At 35.2% G+C, this 14,368-nt stretch overlaps 1 protein-coding gene across 3 annotated transcripts in view; it reads right to left on the bottom strand.

The window, feature by feature from the left end:
- The window catches only part of SLC4A10 (solute carrier family 4 member 10), a 212,320-nt gene that overhangs the window by 19,780 nt on the left and 178,172 nt on the right, over positions 1-14,368 (bottom strand). For all 3 annotated transcript variants that reach the window (XM_058549098.1, XM_058549099.1, XM_058549100.1), the window contains 4 exons: positions 13,610-13,723; positions 12,391-12,552; positions 4,735-4,986; positions 3,385-3,453 (listed from right to left, as the gene is read on the bottom strand). In XM_058549098.1, the coding sequence (XP_058405081.1) occupies positions 3,385-3,453; positions 4,735-4,986; positions 12,391-12,552; positions 13,610-13,723 (597 nt within the window). The remainder of the gene's footprint in view (positions 1-3,384; positions 3,454-4,734; positions 4,987-12,390; positions 12,553-13,609; positions 13,724-14,368) is intronic.

The raw sequence follows: 14,368 nt of genomic DNA, 5'->3' as shown, positions 1-14,368 counted from the left end.
TTTCTCCAACATATAAGGTAACAAATTAACATGCTCTTTGAACGGCTGGTATTTAGCACATGATTAATTACCACTACTCCAATAATGATAATCATGATAAATGTATTCTGAGTTTTGCATTTGGCTTTAATCTTGTCCTGATATCAATATCCCATTTCCCCACCCAGTTAGCCACAAAATTCCAAATAGGAATTTCAACACCCTAAGCTCAGGGCTCACTTAAATTTTCACTAACCCTGTTTCTCAGCGTGAGACCTTGCTTGCTGTTTCATTTGTGCTATTTAAAACTCATTATATTTTTCTCATGGGCCTTTGATAATGTTTTCCTCAATTTTCATTTGAAAGATTCACACCCCAAATAATGCTAAAACTTGACATTTTTGTTTAGTTCTAAACCTCATGGGTATAAAATCACGTCAGTGGAATTAGGGGGAAAATCTGTTGAAATCTATCAAAACGATTTTACTTTGTTTCTTAAACTTCTGCTGCTGTATTTATGTGAGCCTGGGGCCTAATAATAAATACTTTTCACTTACAGATGAAATTAGTACTCATGGAACTTTTGCCAAAGGCAAAAAAAAAAACAAAAAAACCCAGTAAAACAAATAAACAAACCTCTTCAGTACTCTTCCCTATCTGCCTTACCAAACCAATTCTTTCAAAATACACTTTCATACATGATATTATAAATGGGAAAATTAAATCTAACTTGAGTAAAATTTAAATGCATAACACTTCTCAACCATCTCCTTCCTCCAAGTTAATTTTACCCAGTGTCAGGATGAACAGTCATACTAGCTACTTGGGATGTTGAGTGATCTTACAGTGACTTCATACTGAAGTTTTGCCTCAGTCCTGACATCCAGCACTGTCCTGAGGACTAAGTGGTTTTCCTTCTCCCAAAGTCAGAAGCTGGTTAGTTGTTCATTCAGGAAAAGAGTGCCCGTGCTGGCTGTCCCTCCGTGTCAAGAGTTTAGCTAAGCTCCTCCCTGGTATTGCTGTCTCGGGATCCATTTTGTTTGGTCAAGCGGCCTGCAAGCACCTTAAACTGACACTAGCCCATCACGCAAGCACACGCCCTAGATAGCAGCACCCCACACCACTCCAAAGCACTCCAACCCCGGATCCTAGCAAAGCATGTGCCCCAGGGCCTGTCTCTCTTGCTCTCTCTGCATCCTGTCTTGACCTCCCCATGTGGTCCCTCAAGGCATGCCGGCTACTTCTTCCAGGTCCTGTGAGTAATAAACTTCTCTATTTCAGTTTCTCTTGTAGTCTGTTGTTGAAACTCAGCTCACCATCTAACACCCTGTGCTCCACTTACATGTTAATTTGACAAATTCATAATCCTCAGTCAGGTGACTTTTCTTTAATAAGTCTTTGAGCAGCAATGAGTCTAGCTGTGTCACAGAAAAAGCAGCAATTTGTATTTTCCTTTTAGTCAACAAAAAATAAATGATACTTTACAACAAATGACCCTCAAAATTAGTCTCCTTTCAAGAAAATTTAAGTGTTTGGGATAATAATGTTAAGTTTAAAACAAGATTATTCAAAGGCAAATTTAAGTAGAAATCTGTACAACTTTTCTAGCTCTGCCATAACAAATTACCACAATTTGGTGGCTTAAAACAGTCGAAATTTATTCTCTGGAAGTTGTAGAGGCCAGAAGTCTGAAGTCGAGGTGTTGGCAGGGCCATGCTCCCTCTGAAGGCTCTAGAGAAGAAACTTTCCTGGTAGCTCCTGATGTTTTTTGGCTCGTGGCAGAAAAACTCCAATCTCTGCCTCCATCTTCTGTGACCTTCTCCCCTGTGTTTCTCTGTGTCCTCTCCTCTGCTTATAAGGACCCTAGTCACCGAATTCAGGGTTCACCCTAAATCCAGGATGAGATCATCCTGAGATCCATAACTAATTACATCTGCAAAGACTTTATTTCCAAATAAGGTCACATTCTGAGATTCCAGGTAGACATGAATTTAGGGGGAACACTATTCAACCCACTACAGTATCATAAGCAGGAATAATTTGCCAACAGCCTCTACAAAGATTTAGAATACACTTGGGGTGGTTTTAAAATGTGTCCACAAATTCTTTGATACAATTCTCTTCAGGAGATAGAGTCTAATTTCCTTCCCCTTGTGCGCAAGCTGGACATAATGACTCACCTATAACAAACAGAAAAAAAGTAGAAGTGACCATGTGCGACTTTGGGGACTAAGTCAAAAGGCACGGTGACTTCACTCTTGCTCTCTCTGGTATTGTTCACTCTGACAGAAGTTAGCTTCTATATCGTGAGGACACTTACGTGTCCTATGGAGAGGCCCATGTGGCAAAAAACTGAGGCCTCCCAGCAACAGCCAGAGAGGAACTGATGCCTCTTGTCCACAGCTCTGTGATAAGCCATCTTGGACCTAGATCCCCAGTCCAGTTCAAGCCTTCAGACGACTGCAGCCCTTGTCCACATCCTGACAGCAACCACATGAGACATCTTGAGCCAGAACGAGCTGGTTAACCTGTTCCCAAATTCATGACCCACAGAAACTGTGAGATAATAAATGTTTGCTGTTTAATGCCACTAAGTTTTATAGTAATTTGTTATGCAGCAATAGAAAATTAATACAGCAACTATATTTATTTAACACATGCTTACTTAAACAATTAATAAGGTTTCCCTTATACTTTGAAACTGCCTTACCCTATACGTTTATTTTTAGTTTAACTTACAAAATAATTCTATAAATACTATTATAATAAGAACAGAAAAACAAACATAAAAGGAAAAAAATCACTCAGGATCTCATGATCTTAATAAATTGTTTTTATTTCTCCAGCTTCTTTTTAAATCCACCCATACTCATGACTTTATAACCCTAAGGGAGGTACAACTTGTTTTCCTACGTTTTCACTTTGCATTATGCTGTAAGCATTTTTACCATGTTACTTTTATGGTCATCATAATTATCAATTTTAAATGAATGTACCATAGCTTACTTAATTATTTTACTGCTGTTGGATAATTGGGTTGTTTCCAGTATTCTGATAGTATGTGTTTCAATGAACATCTTGTGCATAAAGTTTTTTTCTATTCTTATGGATAGATGTCCATACACATGATTATAGTATTAAAGATTAAAAATGTTTGGATATATTTTTAAATGCACTCCTATTAGTTTTCTAAAATGGTTGTAAAGTCTAAACCTCTTACAGTTTTAATATACTTATGGGAGACACAAGTACTCTAAGATTATGAACCACTTTGAAGAAATTTAATTGTGGTCTGAAGGCTGCTCCCCAGATGATATCATTTTCTTAACCATCACATGACTTAGTGTCAATAGACCTTAAGGTAAGTCATTCACAGATGTGCCTGTATTACTGCAAGGAATTTACCTGAATTCCCTTTAGAGATGAAGCACCCATATAAAGAAACACTCCATACAGCACTGGCATGGGAATAAACTGTAAAAGAACAATTGGAGAAAAGGCGCAAGTTATTTTCAAATATCATGTGGTCGTGCCATTTTGCACTTACCAAAGAAAAACACAGAAAAATAAATATTTTAGAAGCAGCATAGGGCAGAGCCAGAAAAGATGTGTTCAAATCCCAGCTTTCGCGCTTTTTAGCTGTGTAAACTTAGGTAAGTTACTTAAGTTCTCTGTGCCTTAGTTTCCCAATATCTAAAAAGGGATGATAATAATAGGGTTGTTATGAGTATTTAATAGGCCAAAATCTATAAAAATACACATGATACATAGTAAACAATAAATATTAACTATTATTATTATACTACTTTAGGAAAATTTGAATTTTGTTTCCCAATGGTAAGATATTTGATTTAAAGGTGAACAACAGAACTAACATGTAGATATTATTCCTACATTATACCGGATATTTGTAGACACATGGGTTGTTCAATTTTTCTCTTTTTATTGGAATAGCTCAGCATCATTCTATTACTATACTTACTTAAATAACATAGAAATTAATTCTTGCAAATGTACTTGCATAAATGATTAAATACAAGTAAACTTGTGTAAATGATTAATAATTCAATTAGAATTTTTAAATTATATACAACTAAAATGAGTTATAATTTAAAATATAATGGACACACTTTGGAAATATCTGCCAAAATTACATAACAAATAATTACTCTTTACACTCTTCAAAATAGATTTAATAATTTTAAATGTGAAAAAATAATATAGAATACAATATGTATGTATAATATACAATATAAATATACAACGATGATGTCCATGTAGTAGTTCTATGGAACATTTACAATACAAAACTGCACATGTGGCTATGACCATGAGTGACCATGAAGTCACTCATCTCTGCACTTCTATCTTATACTAGGTAATGTTAGTTGCAAATATATCCATCCACTGATAAGAAAATAGAAACTTTATTTTGTATAGGTCTGCAGTAAACTCAGGTCACAAGTCAGTGTGACCTTTTTCCCATAAGTTGATCATCATTTCAAAATTACAGTAATAATTTACATGTCAAATTTTCCTTTGCCTGATTAAATTTTTAATGTATTTAAGGATTCTAACATATAGCACATAATTTCCCCTGTTAAGAAGCTATATAAACATAGTAAAGAAATTCATCACTTTCATCACATGCCATACAATATTTGCAAATTGATGGCTTAGACTCAAACGAAATTTCTTAAACAATAATAAATATATTCTGCCTTCTCTCAAATTTATAAAGGCAGATTTCTTTACCTTCAGGATACTGGTCATAAAGACCGATGAACCCATAAGAATAAAAATCATAAGCCCAGTAACCCTTTGCTCTCGAATGCCAAGAAATTTGGGTTGTTCTCCTGGAGCTGAACATTCTGATTCCAGTTTTAGGCTGTTGACATGAGTGATGGAGAGGACAGTGGCAGCCACAAACCACGGCAGGCCCATGATGGAGCACACACCAAGCATGACAGCCACCATTAACAGATCCAGATGGTACCCACAACCTTTCTGTTAAAAGAAACAAAAGAGGATTCTCATAGGAATTTAATATAAACACAAAGGACACCACCACCATAGAACAGTAAGAATAGAAAAGAGATACTCTCTTGAGTCTTATATAACTGATTCCAAAATGCAAAATAAATTAAAGATAAAAAGGTAACAGTCTCAAAATATATAATCCACTTAAAGAAAATTTGCAGATGTTCCTATTGCAATTATTATTATAGTGACTTCTACATACTTGAATAGGTTTAATGTATTTCTGGGTTAATATTACATTAGTTTTTATTCTATTCCTATGGGATAAATAAAGTCATTATCAAACACAGTCACTTCTCTTAGTTTCCTTAATCAGGGAAGTTAATTCACAATTCATATATCTATTCATTTATTATTAATTCATACAAAAAATTATTGAGCACCGACCATATACCAGGCATGAGGCTGAGAAAACAAAGTAAGGACTGTGTCAACAACAGAGATAAGAATGGCCTAATTGTGAATAGAAACCACTTCCTGACAATACCAAGAAACCCTGCCTATCAGATCTCCTAAAGATAAACTCTGCTTAAAACACGTAGTTTCCAATTGCCCTCTTTTATCTCCATGAGTGACCTTTATTGGGAAAAATAATATCACGGAAACTAAGCTCCTTATATATACTCATTTTGATCCTAATATAGTACTGTCTTGTTCTCATTTGTTTCAGTTTCAGCACTAGAAAATTTGACATCTCCTCAAAATGATAGTTCTTGTGTTTTCTAGCTCTCTGTGATCCTGTTCCACCATCATTGAGCTCCAGGTGTTGCAAACGTCAGTGCTTTCCAGGACCAGGCAGGAAATGTAAATAAGGGAAGGTGGGTGCAAGGGGCATGTGGAAACGTGGGGAGCTGGAGATGCTCTCTTGGAGATGGTGATAGGTAAGGTCTCTCTGTGGAGAGAGACTGAAGATGGGGAAGAGCAGGGTTACCCTCTCCCTCCCTCCCCCATAGGAAATGGACAGTGTAACTCCTCAGAGGTAGCAAAAGGCTTGGCCTACTTTACATTCTAACTCTTAATGACTGCTTCATGAGAGGTAGTACAGTAAAGTGGCTAAGGGTTTAGGTTCTAGAGACAAGTGGCTTGGGATCAAATGCTGGCTCAACCAATGACCTTGGGCAAATCATTCAACCTTTTGTGCCTCTATTTCCCTAACTGAAAAATGGTGATGATGATAATAGGAGGCATCTCGTTGGATTGTTGTAAGAATTAAACTATTTAATTTTGCAAATCAGTTAGAACAATGTCTCGTATATAGTAAGCACCCAGTAAACGTTAGCGACTATTATATTCTAGCAGTTGAACAATAAATGTTTCTTTTGTACTTATTTGTTTCAAGGCTCCTCAATAAAAGTATATGTTTCTTAAAGGCAGGTAGCTTATATAATTTCTCAGTATTTCCCATAGCTTTTAGCACAATCATTGGCACACAATGAGCCATCAATAAGTTACAGATTGACTTTTTTAAAAGGAAATATGCGTCATTGAAACACCTTTTAGAGTCAAATTTAATAACTATTTCAAAATAAATATAGCTGTTAAATTTGTTATTATGAACAGGAGCAGAGATTACCAATTCTTCTCGAAGACCAATTTTGGCTTTTTTACAGGCAGTCTTACCAAACTGCAAGCAGTTTCTATTTAATATGAAAGCTCATATAGCCTGGAGTGTGAAACATACTGAGTATTTGTGCCATATTTGTCATAGTAGTGTTTTCTGTCTGCTATTTTGCTTTGTTAATTGTTTTATTAGGAAAAAACATTCAAAAAGTCAGTTGTACTTGCTTTTTTTTCTGCTTATGCCTGCCAAATGATAGAAACTCAGGAGATGACTGTGAGGAGAAAATGGGAGCTAGCCACATAAGGACCTTTTCCTGCTGCATTGTTACCAATTCTGGGATGCCCTTCCTTGGGTGAGCTCAGCTGGTGCAATGCTACAGTTACCAAAATGCCTCAACTCAATTTCCCTCATGACTGTGACTCTGGAAACTTTTCTTTGCAAATAACTCAGGAAAGATTTTCATCATCACAAGCTGAAGAGAGGGGAGAGAAACACCCTGATGTCAGCCTAACCAAAAAGGCATAGGAAGAAGTTCACCAGCCCAGACTGGTCCCCTGGTCCTTTGGCAGAACATTTTGGAAGATGGAGGTGCACAGAATAGAAATCAAATTTTGATCCCTTTAAAAGACAACATCTTAACCAGTTAGAAGAGTGTTTTGTCTTAGGGACTCTGGAGTGAGAAGGATATAGAACAGTAAAGGACCTAACCACTTAAGCCCCTGCATCTGAGGGAGGACAGTGCGAAGGGTGCCCTCTGGGCTGTTTTGCAAAGTTGTGGTACTGCTAAGAGAGAATGGAAGATGGAAGAGGTGACAGTGGCCGTGAGGCAAACATGAGAGGAGGGCAGAGGACGGGCAGCCTTGCGAGTCGGGCTTGTGCTTTTAGCACACCCTGGACTTTCCCAGGGTCCACTTTCACTATGGCTTAATAATATGAGCAAGGCCTTCTTCGTGATAGTGATTTCCTACAGCTTTTATTTAGGGTTTTAAAAATACAATACAGAGGCTGGCCCGGTGGTGTAGTGGTTAAATCCGCGTGCTCTGCTTCAGCAGCTCGGGGTTCGCAGGTTTGGATCCCGGGTGCAGACTACGCACCACTCATCAAGCCATGTTGTGGCAGTGTCCCATATACGAAATAGAGGAAGATGGGCAAAGATGTTAGCTCAGGGCCAATCTTCCTCACCAAAAAAAAGAAAAAAATACAATACAAATGTAAACAGTGGGATTCTGAATTGCAGAAAGCAGACAAAATAATGCTTTCAGAGGGAATAATTTCCTTTTTACATTTAGAAAGCTAGCTTTGTAAAGTACAAGTATATAATAAAAACAAAAATACAATTTCCCCCGATTATGTTGTACAACAACGGGACCATCTTAATTTAATGTGAATCAAAGGAAATAAAGCAGTTCTGGAACTTCCACTAATTAATCATCATCCTTCTCCTTGCCTTTCATTTAAAACGTCTTTAAAAACTTGGTCTTTGTAACCAAATTATTAGCTGATAGGCATGCCAGCCAAAGGGAAGTATCCCTTTGTCAGAGAGAGAACTCTTCACCTTCTAACATATTTCTGTAGATTTTTTTCTGAAATAAAGACAGAACCAGAGCTTTTATTCTCACATTCATCCTTGAATCACAGGAAATGGACATATGGGAGGAAAAGGGAGCATAGCAACAGGTGATGCTACACCAGACCCCACTAAAACCAACATGCAGCAAGACAAGAGGCCAGCCAAGAGGACCATCTGATACCCAGATGCCACTGCTGAAAAAATTCATTTCAAAGCTTGGCAGCAATTTCCTGCATCTGTCAAGTTAACCACATAAAAGACTATAGATTGACATGAAGAACCAGGCTGACAAAGAGGGCAAAAAAGAACATATCAAATGCCATAATCATCAAGAGAATGTGGTGCCAAATGAATGTTGCAAATGCATTCATTTACTCAAGTGATCTGGGGTTGTATTGCTGTTTATTAAAAATGATGTCAAAAGAAGCCTGAACTGTCTACAGAAACATGTAGAAAATCCCACAGTTGTATCTTAACAGAAACTTTCTTTTCTGTAAGATAATATTTCTCTTTCTTTTCACTTTTAGAGAATGTATTAAAAAAAATAGCTGATAGTTTTAACGCTTTTCAAAGTGATTCAGTTAACCCATGCCCATCCTACTTCTCTAGGGAAGAAACAAACAAACAAAAAAATCCTAGAAAGTATGGATTTACATCTATTTCTATATATAATATATATGTTAATTTGTATTCTCAAATTTTTACATTAGCAGCTTCTGTTACTCTAGAGCGACCCAAAGGATCATGAAGCGCAGTGAACCAGGGTGTTGCTAATTTTGAGCTTCTTCATTCTGTGAGAGGAGGAGGTCACTCAGCCAGTGAGTTGGGTCTGGCCTTTGCAGCTCAACACAACTTTACTGTGTATGTAGTAACACTCATAAAATGATAAAAACCATTTTTAATGGCATGAAAAACATCCTCTAAAAGAAAACCAACAATTAGTTTTGGTGATGGAGGTGAGAAAGGAGTGAAAAGATCTAAAATATAAGTTTGGGAGAGAGAAAGAACGAAATGATGAATTCTAAGGTGACTTGGATATATGATGTAGACTTAGAAACACGACATGCAGTCTACAGGTGCTCGATAAAGAAACTAAAAAACATGATTCATTACACTACATCAGGGAATGCGCCAACTAAGGCAAAAATGGATTTTCAAGTGAAAAAGGAAAATTAGTAAAAGCTGAAAATGTGGTTAACTTGTGGTCTGGGGATTTACTCAAGAAACGTGTCTTTTCGTGACAATGTGGTTCAAGTCAAAGCCAGGAGACTGCAAACACTTCGGTGAAGCAACAGGCGGGGAGAACAGCTATGGAATAAACCACTACTCTGAGTAAAGAATGTTCTGAGAAGGTGATTTTTTGTTGTTAACAGGAAAAGCAGCAGCAGCAGATCACACTATACTGAAGCTTATAGAAGACAAAGGTTATAGGCTGAAAAAAAAAAAAAAAAAAGAAGTGTTCCATGTAGATAAAATATGTCTTTGCTGCATGGAACTTGCTTTGCAAATATCCATATTCAAGGAGGAGGATGGAGTTTTCAGACTTATAGTGGCCAAGAAAGGAATGGATCTTCTACCTGTGGCAATACAACAGAGTTTATGATTAAGCCAGATCTGCTCTCTTGCTTACTAGATCTAGGCTATTAAGGGGCAAAATATGAATCTTTTGATTACACAGTCATTTATTTGTACAATAAAAAGGTAATGTACAAATAATGTAATATGGTTTAGTAATATAGCCTCAAGTTTATTTCAGTGACAAAAATATTAAATGCTTTAGTTCTACATTTAATTCTATAAATGCAAGTACTTGAAAGGACCACTTAAAGAATGCTTATTATATTTTAGCTATTCTATTTGATATGTAAAGGGGGAAATACAGTATATTTGTTGATTTAGAGCTTTGGAAAGGCTGTGAATGTCAAGGGCCTACCATAGGCTCATGAAGAACAAAGCGCAAGTCCTGGAAAGAGCAAGGATACAGAATGGCCAGAAAGGTAATATCACCCTTAGCCAGTTTTCCCTTAGTTTCACATTTTGTTTTAATATGATTCCATTAATACTTAGAAAAAAATACTCCCTGTATCAATTTAGCTGATAGCCTTTACAAAGGATAATTTTTCTGTGAAATCAGTGGGATTTCTGCCTAATTATAAAGGCTACAAAAAAAAACTTCCTTTGAAGGAGAAACAATGATTATACAGCCCACTTTCTTCCTAAAACGGAGTCTTAGCTCATTTTAAAACAAGTGTCATACAATGAAATATATATACAGCCACTGAAAATGATAATACGGATTTATATGGTTGACATGGGATGATTACCATGATAATGCTCTTATGTGAAAAAAATATAACCAACATATGTAGTATAAAGATATATATTTGGGTATATATCAAAATATTAACAATGTTATCTCTAGGTAATGAAATTACAGTGTTTTTCACTTTTGTCTTTTAACTTTTTATATTGTGTAATTTTTTAAACCAAAATCATATATTACTTTATAATGAGAGAAATAGAGATGTATTCAGTTTTAAAAAATGAACTCATGTCTAGGAATGTTTTCCTACTTCTAAGAGAATAGCAAACTAACAATATTCAACATAAAGAACTTATGCTTGTTTCATAGATCTACTTAATCAACTATGTAACTTTAATAATTAAGTTGTGGTGGTATTTGTTTTTGCAGAAAGCTGATACTTTAAGAGCAGATAATATTTTTAAATAATTGATATTAAGTAGGCTATTAAACTTGGAAATCTGAATTCCTTGTTTGAGGGTTGTAAATGATTTAGTTTCCAATTTTGAATGGTGTAGTTCAGCGGTGTTTTGGAGCCAGCTCACATAGGCTTATGAGAGCCAATTGTTCAATTCTCAAAATTTTTTCCTGCCAATTGATGTCACATTGGTAGCTTGAAATGGACCACAGTGGGAGTATTCACACCATGAAAATCAGCAAACATTATAAATCAGGGTCTCTTTCTTTTTCTATACACACAGAACTGATTGTTAAACATGTACCAGCACACCACTGGTCTAGTTACTAAGACTTTATAAAATATTCTTGTAAAATATACCTTTAATAATTAAAATTTTTATTTGACAAAAACAAGTGAATTGAATGAACTCCTTATGAAAAAGTTTTTGAGCACGCTTAAGTTACTTTTTACAAAGAGAATGAAGAATGCTCTTTGTTTTAAGATAGACATACACTCTCTTCAATATATACACAAAATTCCTTTTTAGTAATATTTATTACAAAAAATTGTGCTTTCTCACATTTATGTCATTAGTATTTTCCATTAAACAGTTCAGAGATTTTTAAAAAATCTTTCTAACAAGCATACTTATAAAAGCCTATAAAGCAAGATTTCTATTGCTCTGACAATGAATCTTTTCCCAAAGTTTAAAGAGTATGTGAAGATAGCCGGCAATTTTCCCATGATACCAGAACAAAACAACATTGTTCATGTTCTGTTTTTACAAGGTTTGATTCAGATTATTTTTAACCCTTCAATAGTTTTGTTGATTTTATTTCACATATTCCAGTAAGTGATAGTGCTCACATTACATATCTCAGACAAACTGCACACCACTGAACAACTTCGATTATTCACTGTTGCAAAATAGTAGGGTCAGAATATAATAAACAAGATGTATCCATATTTATCCTCTTTGTAAAAAAAGAAGTCATTGAAATCTGCAATAAAACTCAATAAAAATGTCACTTACAAACTACAACATTTATGTCTGGGTTTTGTTGTCATAGGCATTATAGACAGAAGAATCAGAAGAATAACTAAAAACAATGAGAAATATCTGAAGATGTAAGTTGTTTTAATAATGAATGTAATCTAATGGAGATACTTAGGGTCAAATAGAGAAAAAGAGGAATCCAAGATGTAAGACAAATTGGTATTTCATTAAAATATGTTAAACATGGTAAAGAAAGTTAGAACTTGGGCAATCTTTTTTATTTTAAGTCCTGGAGGTAAGGTTTCTGAGTTTATAGCTCAGCCAAGTGCTATAAATTAATTAATAAAAATTAATTAATTAATTTAAAGCTCATTGTAGGACAAAGTGTCATGAATACAGACAATAAAAATTATGAACCTGAACACATTATTTTAATATTTCACTGTACAAATGACTACAGAATACAGGCAAAGTATAATGAACATCAATTGACATCAGTTAAGTCATAATTATTTACATTAAAATGGATGTTAAAATATACCTTTAGCTTATGCTCTTTTCTGTTGATGATGACAGCTGTAATCTGTTGGTCCATAAAAATTAGAATAGTACAAAGTAAAGCTGGAATAATAGCAGCTATTACTGTCCACCAGGGATTTGGACCTAAAGGTGTAACAAACCAGCCACGATCATCTCTGGTGGGCTGTGCAAAATAAAAGAATGTACATAGTTATTAACCAGATTAATGAATACCTAATCAAATTAAGTCTTACAGATGCTACCAGGAAAGCCCTAATTATAAACTGATATGCTGAGTGAGCTATGATTAATAATAATAATAATATTCAGAAAGCATTTATAAGGTACCAGGCACCATTCTAAATGCTTTAAACATTTTAACCTATTTTTTCTTTATAACACTCTAAAGAAGATACAGATAAGTAAACTGAGGCATAGAGAGGTCCAGTAAGTTGCCTAAGGTCCCAAAGCTAGTAAGTGGTGGAGATAGGATTTGAACTCTGACAAGCCCAGAAAGCTGTGTTCTTACTCAATGCTTATATTAAATAAGATAATATTAATATTTATCATTTACGATTGGCAAATTCACTTACATTTCCAATAGCATGTTGATAACTGTGTAACTCTTATTTTAGATGTGTGCACAGGCCAACATGTGAAAACAGCAAAAAAGACACTTGGTCACATCACGGGCTCAGGGAAGGATTCTAAACATGGTTGGTGGCTGGAATGAGTCCCAAAGGATTTCATTTTGACAACAATTCTTTGAGGAAGTCCCCAGCCCTGTTTCCCAGGTCAGAAAACTCAGGCTCAGACAGGTTAAGTTACTGGCCCAAGGTCACATACATAGTTAGCAACATGGTCAGAATTCTATTCCAGACCCGGTTTTATCTGTTTTCCAAGCGCTATGCACTGTGCAATTCTGCATCAAGATAATACATTTCCCTTAGTTTCAAAATGCTTCCTTATCATTTAGGACTGTTGTATATAGATATTACAACTGGAATAATTGACAAGAAATTTTTCAAGTGGCCTCTAGGTTTCTATTTCTCCGATTCTTATTTTTTTAATATTAGACCAAAATTTTAGTCATGCTGTGGGCATTTGATTTACTGCTCTTTTAATTGATATTTTTTATATTTTCATGGAAAACCCAAGTCCTAGGGTTAGAGCCATCATCTAAAGGAAGATTAGACCTACAGAGATGGAGAAATAGATAGCAAATGCTATGATAACTTCACCTTGAAAACACTTGGTACTTGTAGTTTTGGAGATGGGATCCCAATGGCATAGTCAATTAAAACCATACACAGAATTGTAAGAAAGACAGCAAAGTCACTCACTATGGATCGAACCTAAAAATAATGAAAACACTTGTCACTTGAAGGAACTATAAATAGTGAGGAGTACTCAGGAACATAATTTAGAGTCACACTTTATAAACACTTTATGACATAATATCATAATATTACATTTTATGCATACTATAATATTACCATTAGCTCTGTCAGAACCTGAATATATATTTATGTATCTCTGTCATTAAGATGGATACACACTCAACCTTTCCAGAATGAGGCATTATGGAATAGCTACAATGGTGATTGTTCTGTTTTCAGTATTCATTTAAAATCTGTTTATTATGAACCCAAGTGTGTGAGTATTTAGAACACAGAATAAGGTTTCATGGCCAGAATTTGGCTGAATTTTAGACTCTTTCTCACACAGGTATCATTGTAATATGATGAACCTGAAGAACCATAAAATAAAATTATCTACTTTTATTGAAGAAGCATAATATTTTAGTTTATCTGGGATATAAGTGTGGCAGCATGGAATGTGCACAACAGAGTGGGCAAATTTAGAAGTCATTCTATGTAAACCAGTTTTTAAAGCCATTTCTCATTTATAAAGCTATCTTTGAGCAAAAATCCTTATACAATTATCAAGATCTGGCTTCTATTAGGTTGCCTTTATAATACACACAGAAACACACGAAA

This window comes from Diceros bicornis, chromosome 10, assembly GCF_020826845.1.
Source record: "Diceros bicornis minor isolate mBicDic1 chromosome 10, mDicBic1.mat.cur, whole genome shotgun sequence".
Taxonomy (NCBI): domain Eukaryota; kingdom Metazoa; phylum Chordata; class Mammalia; order Perissodactyla; family Rhinocerotidae; genus Diceros; species Diceros bicornis.
This window is presented reverse-complemented; position numbering and strand designations above follow the sequence as displayed.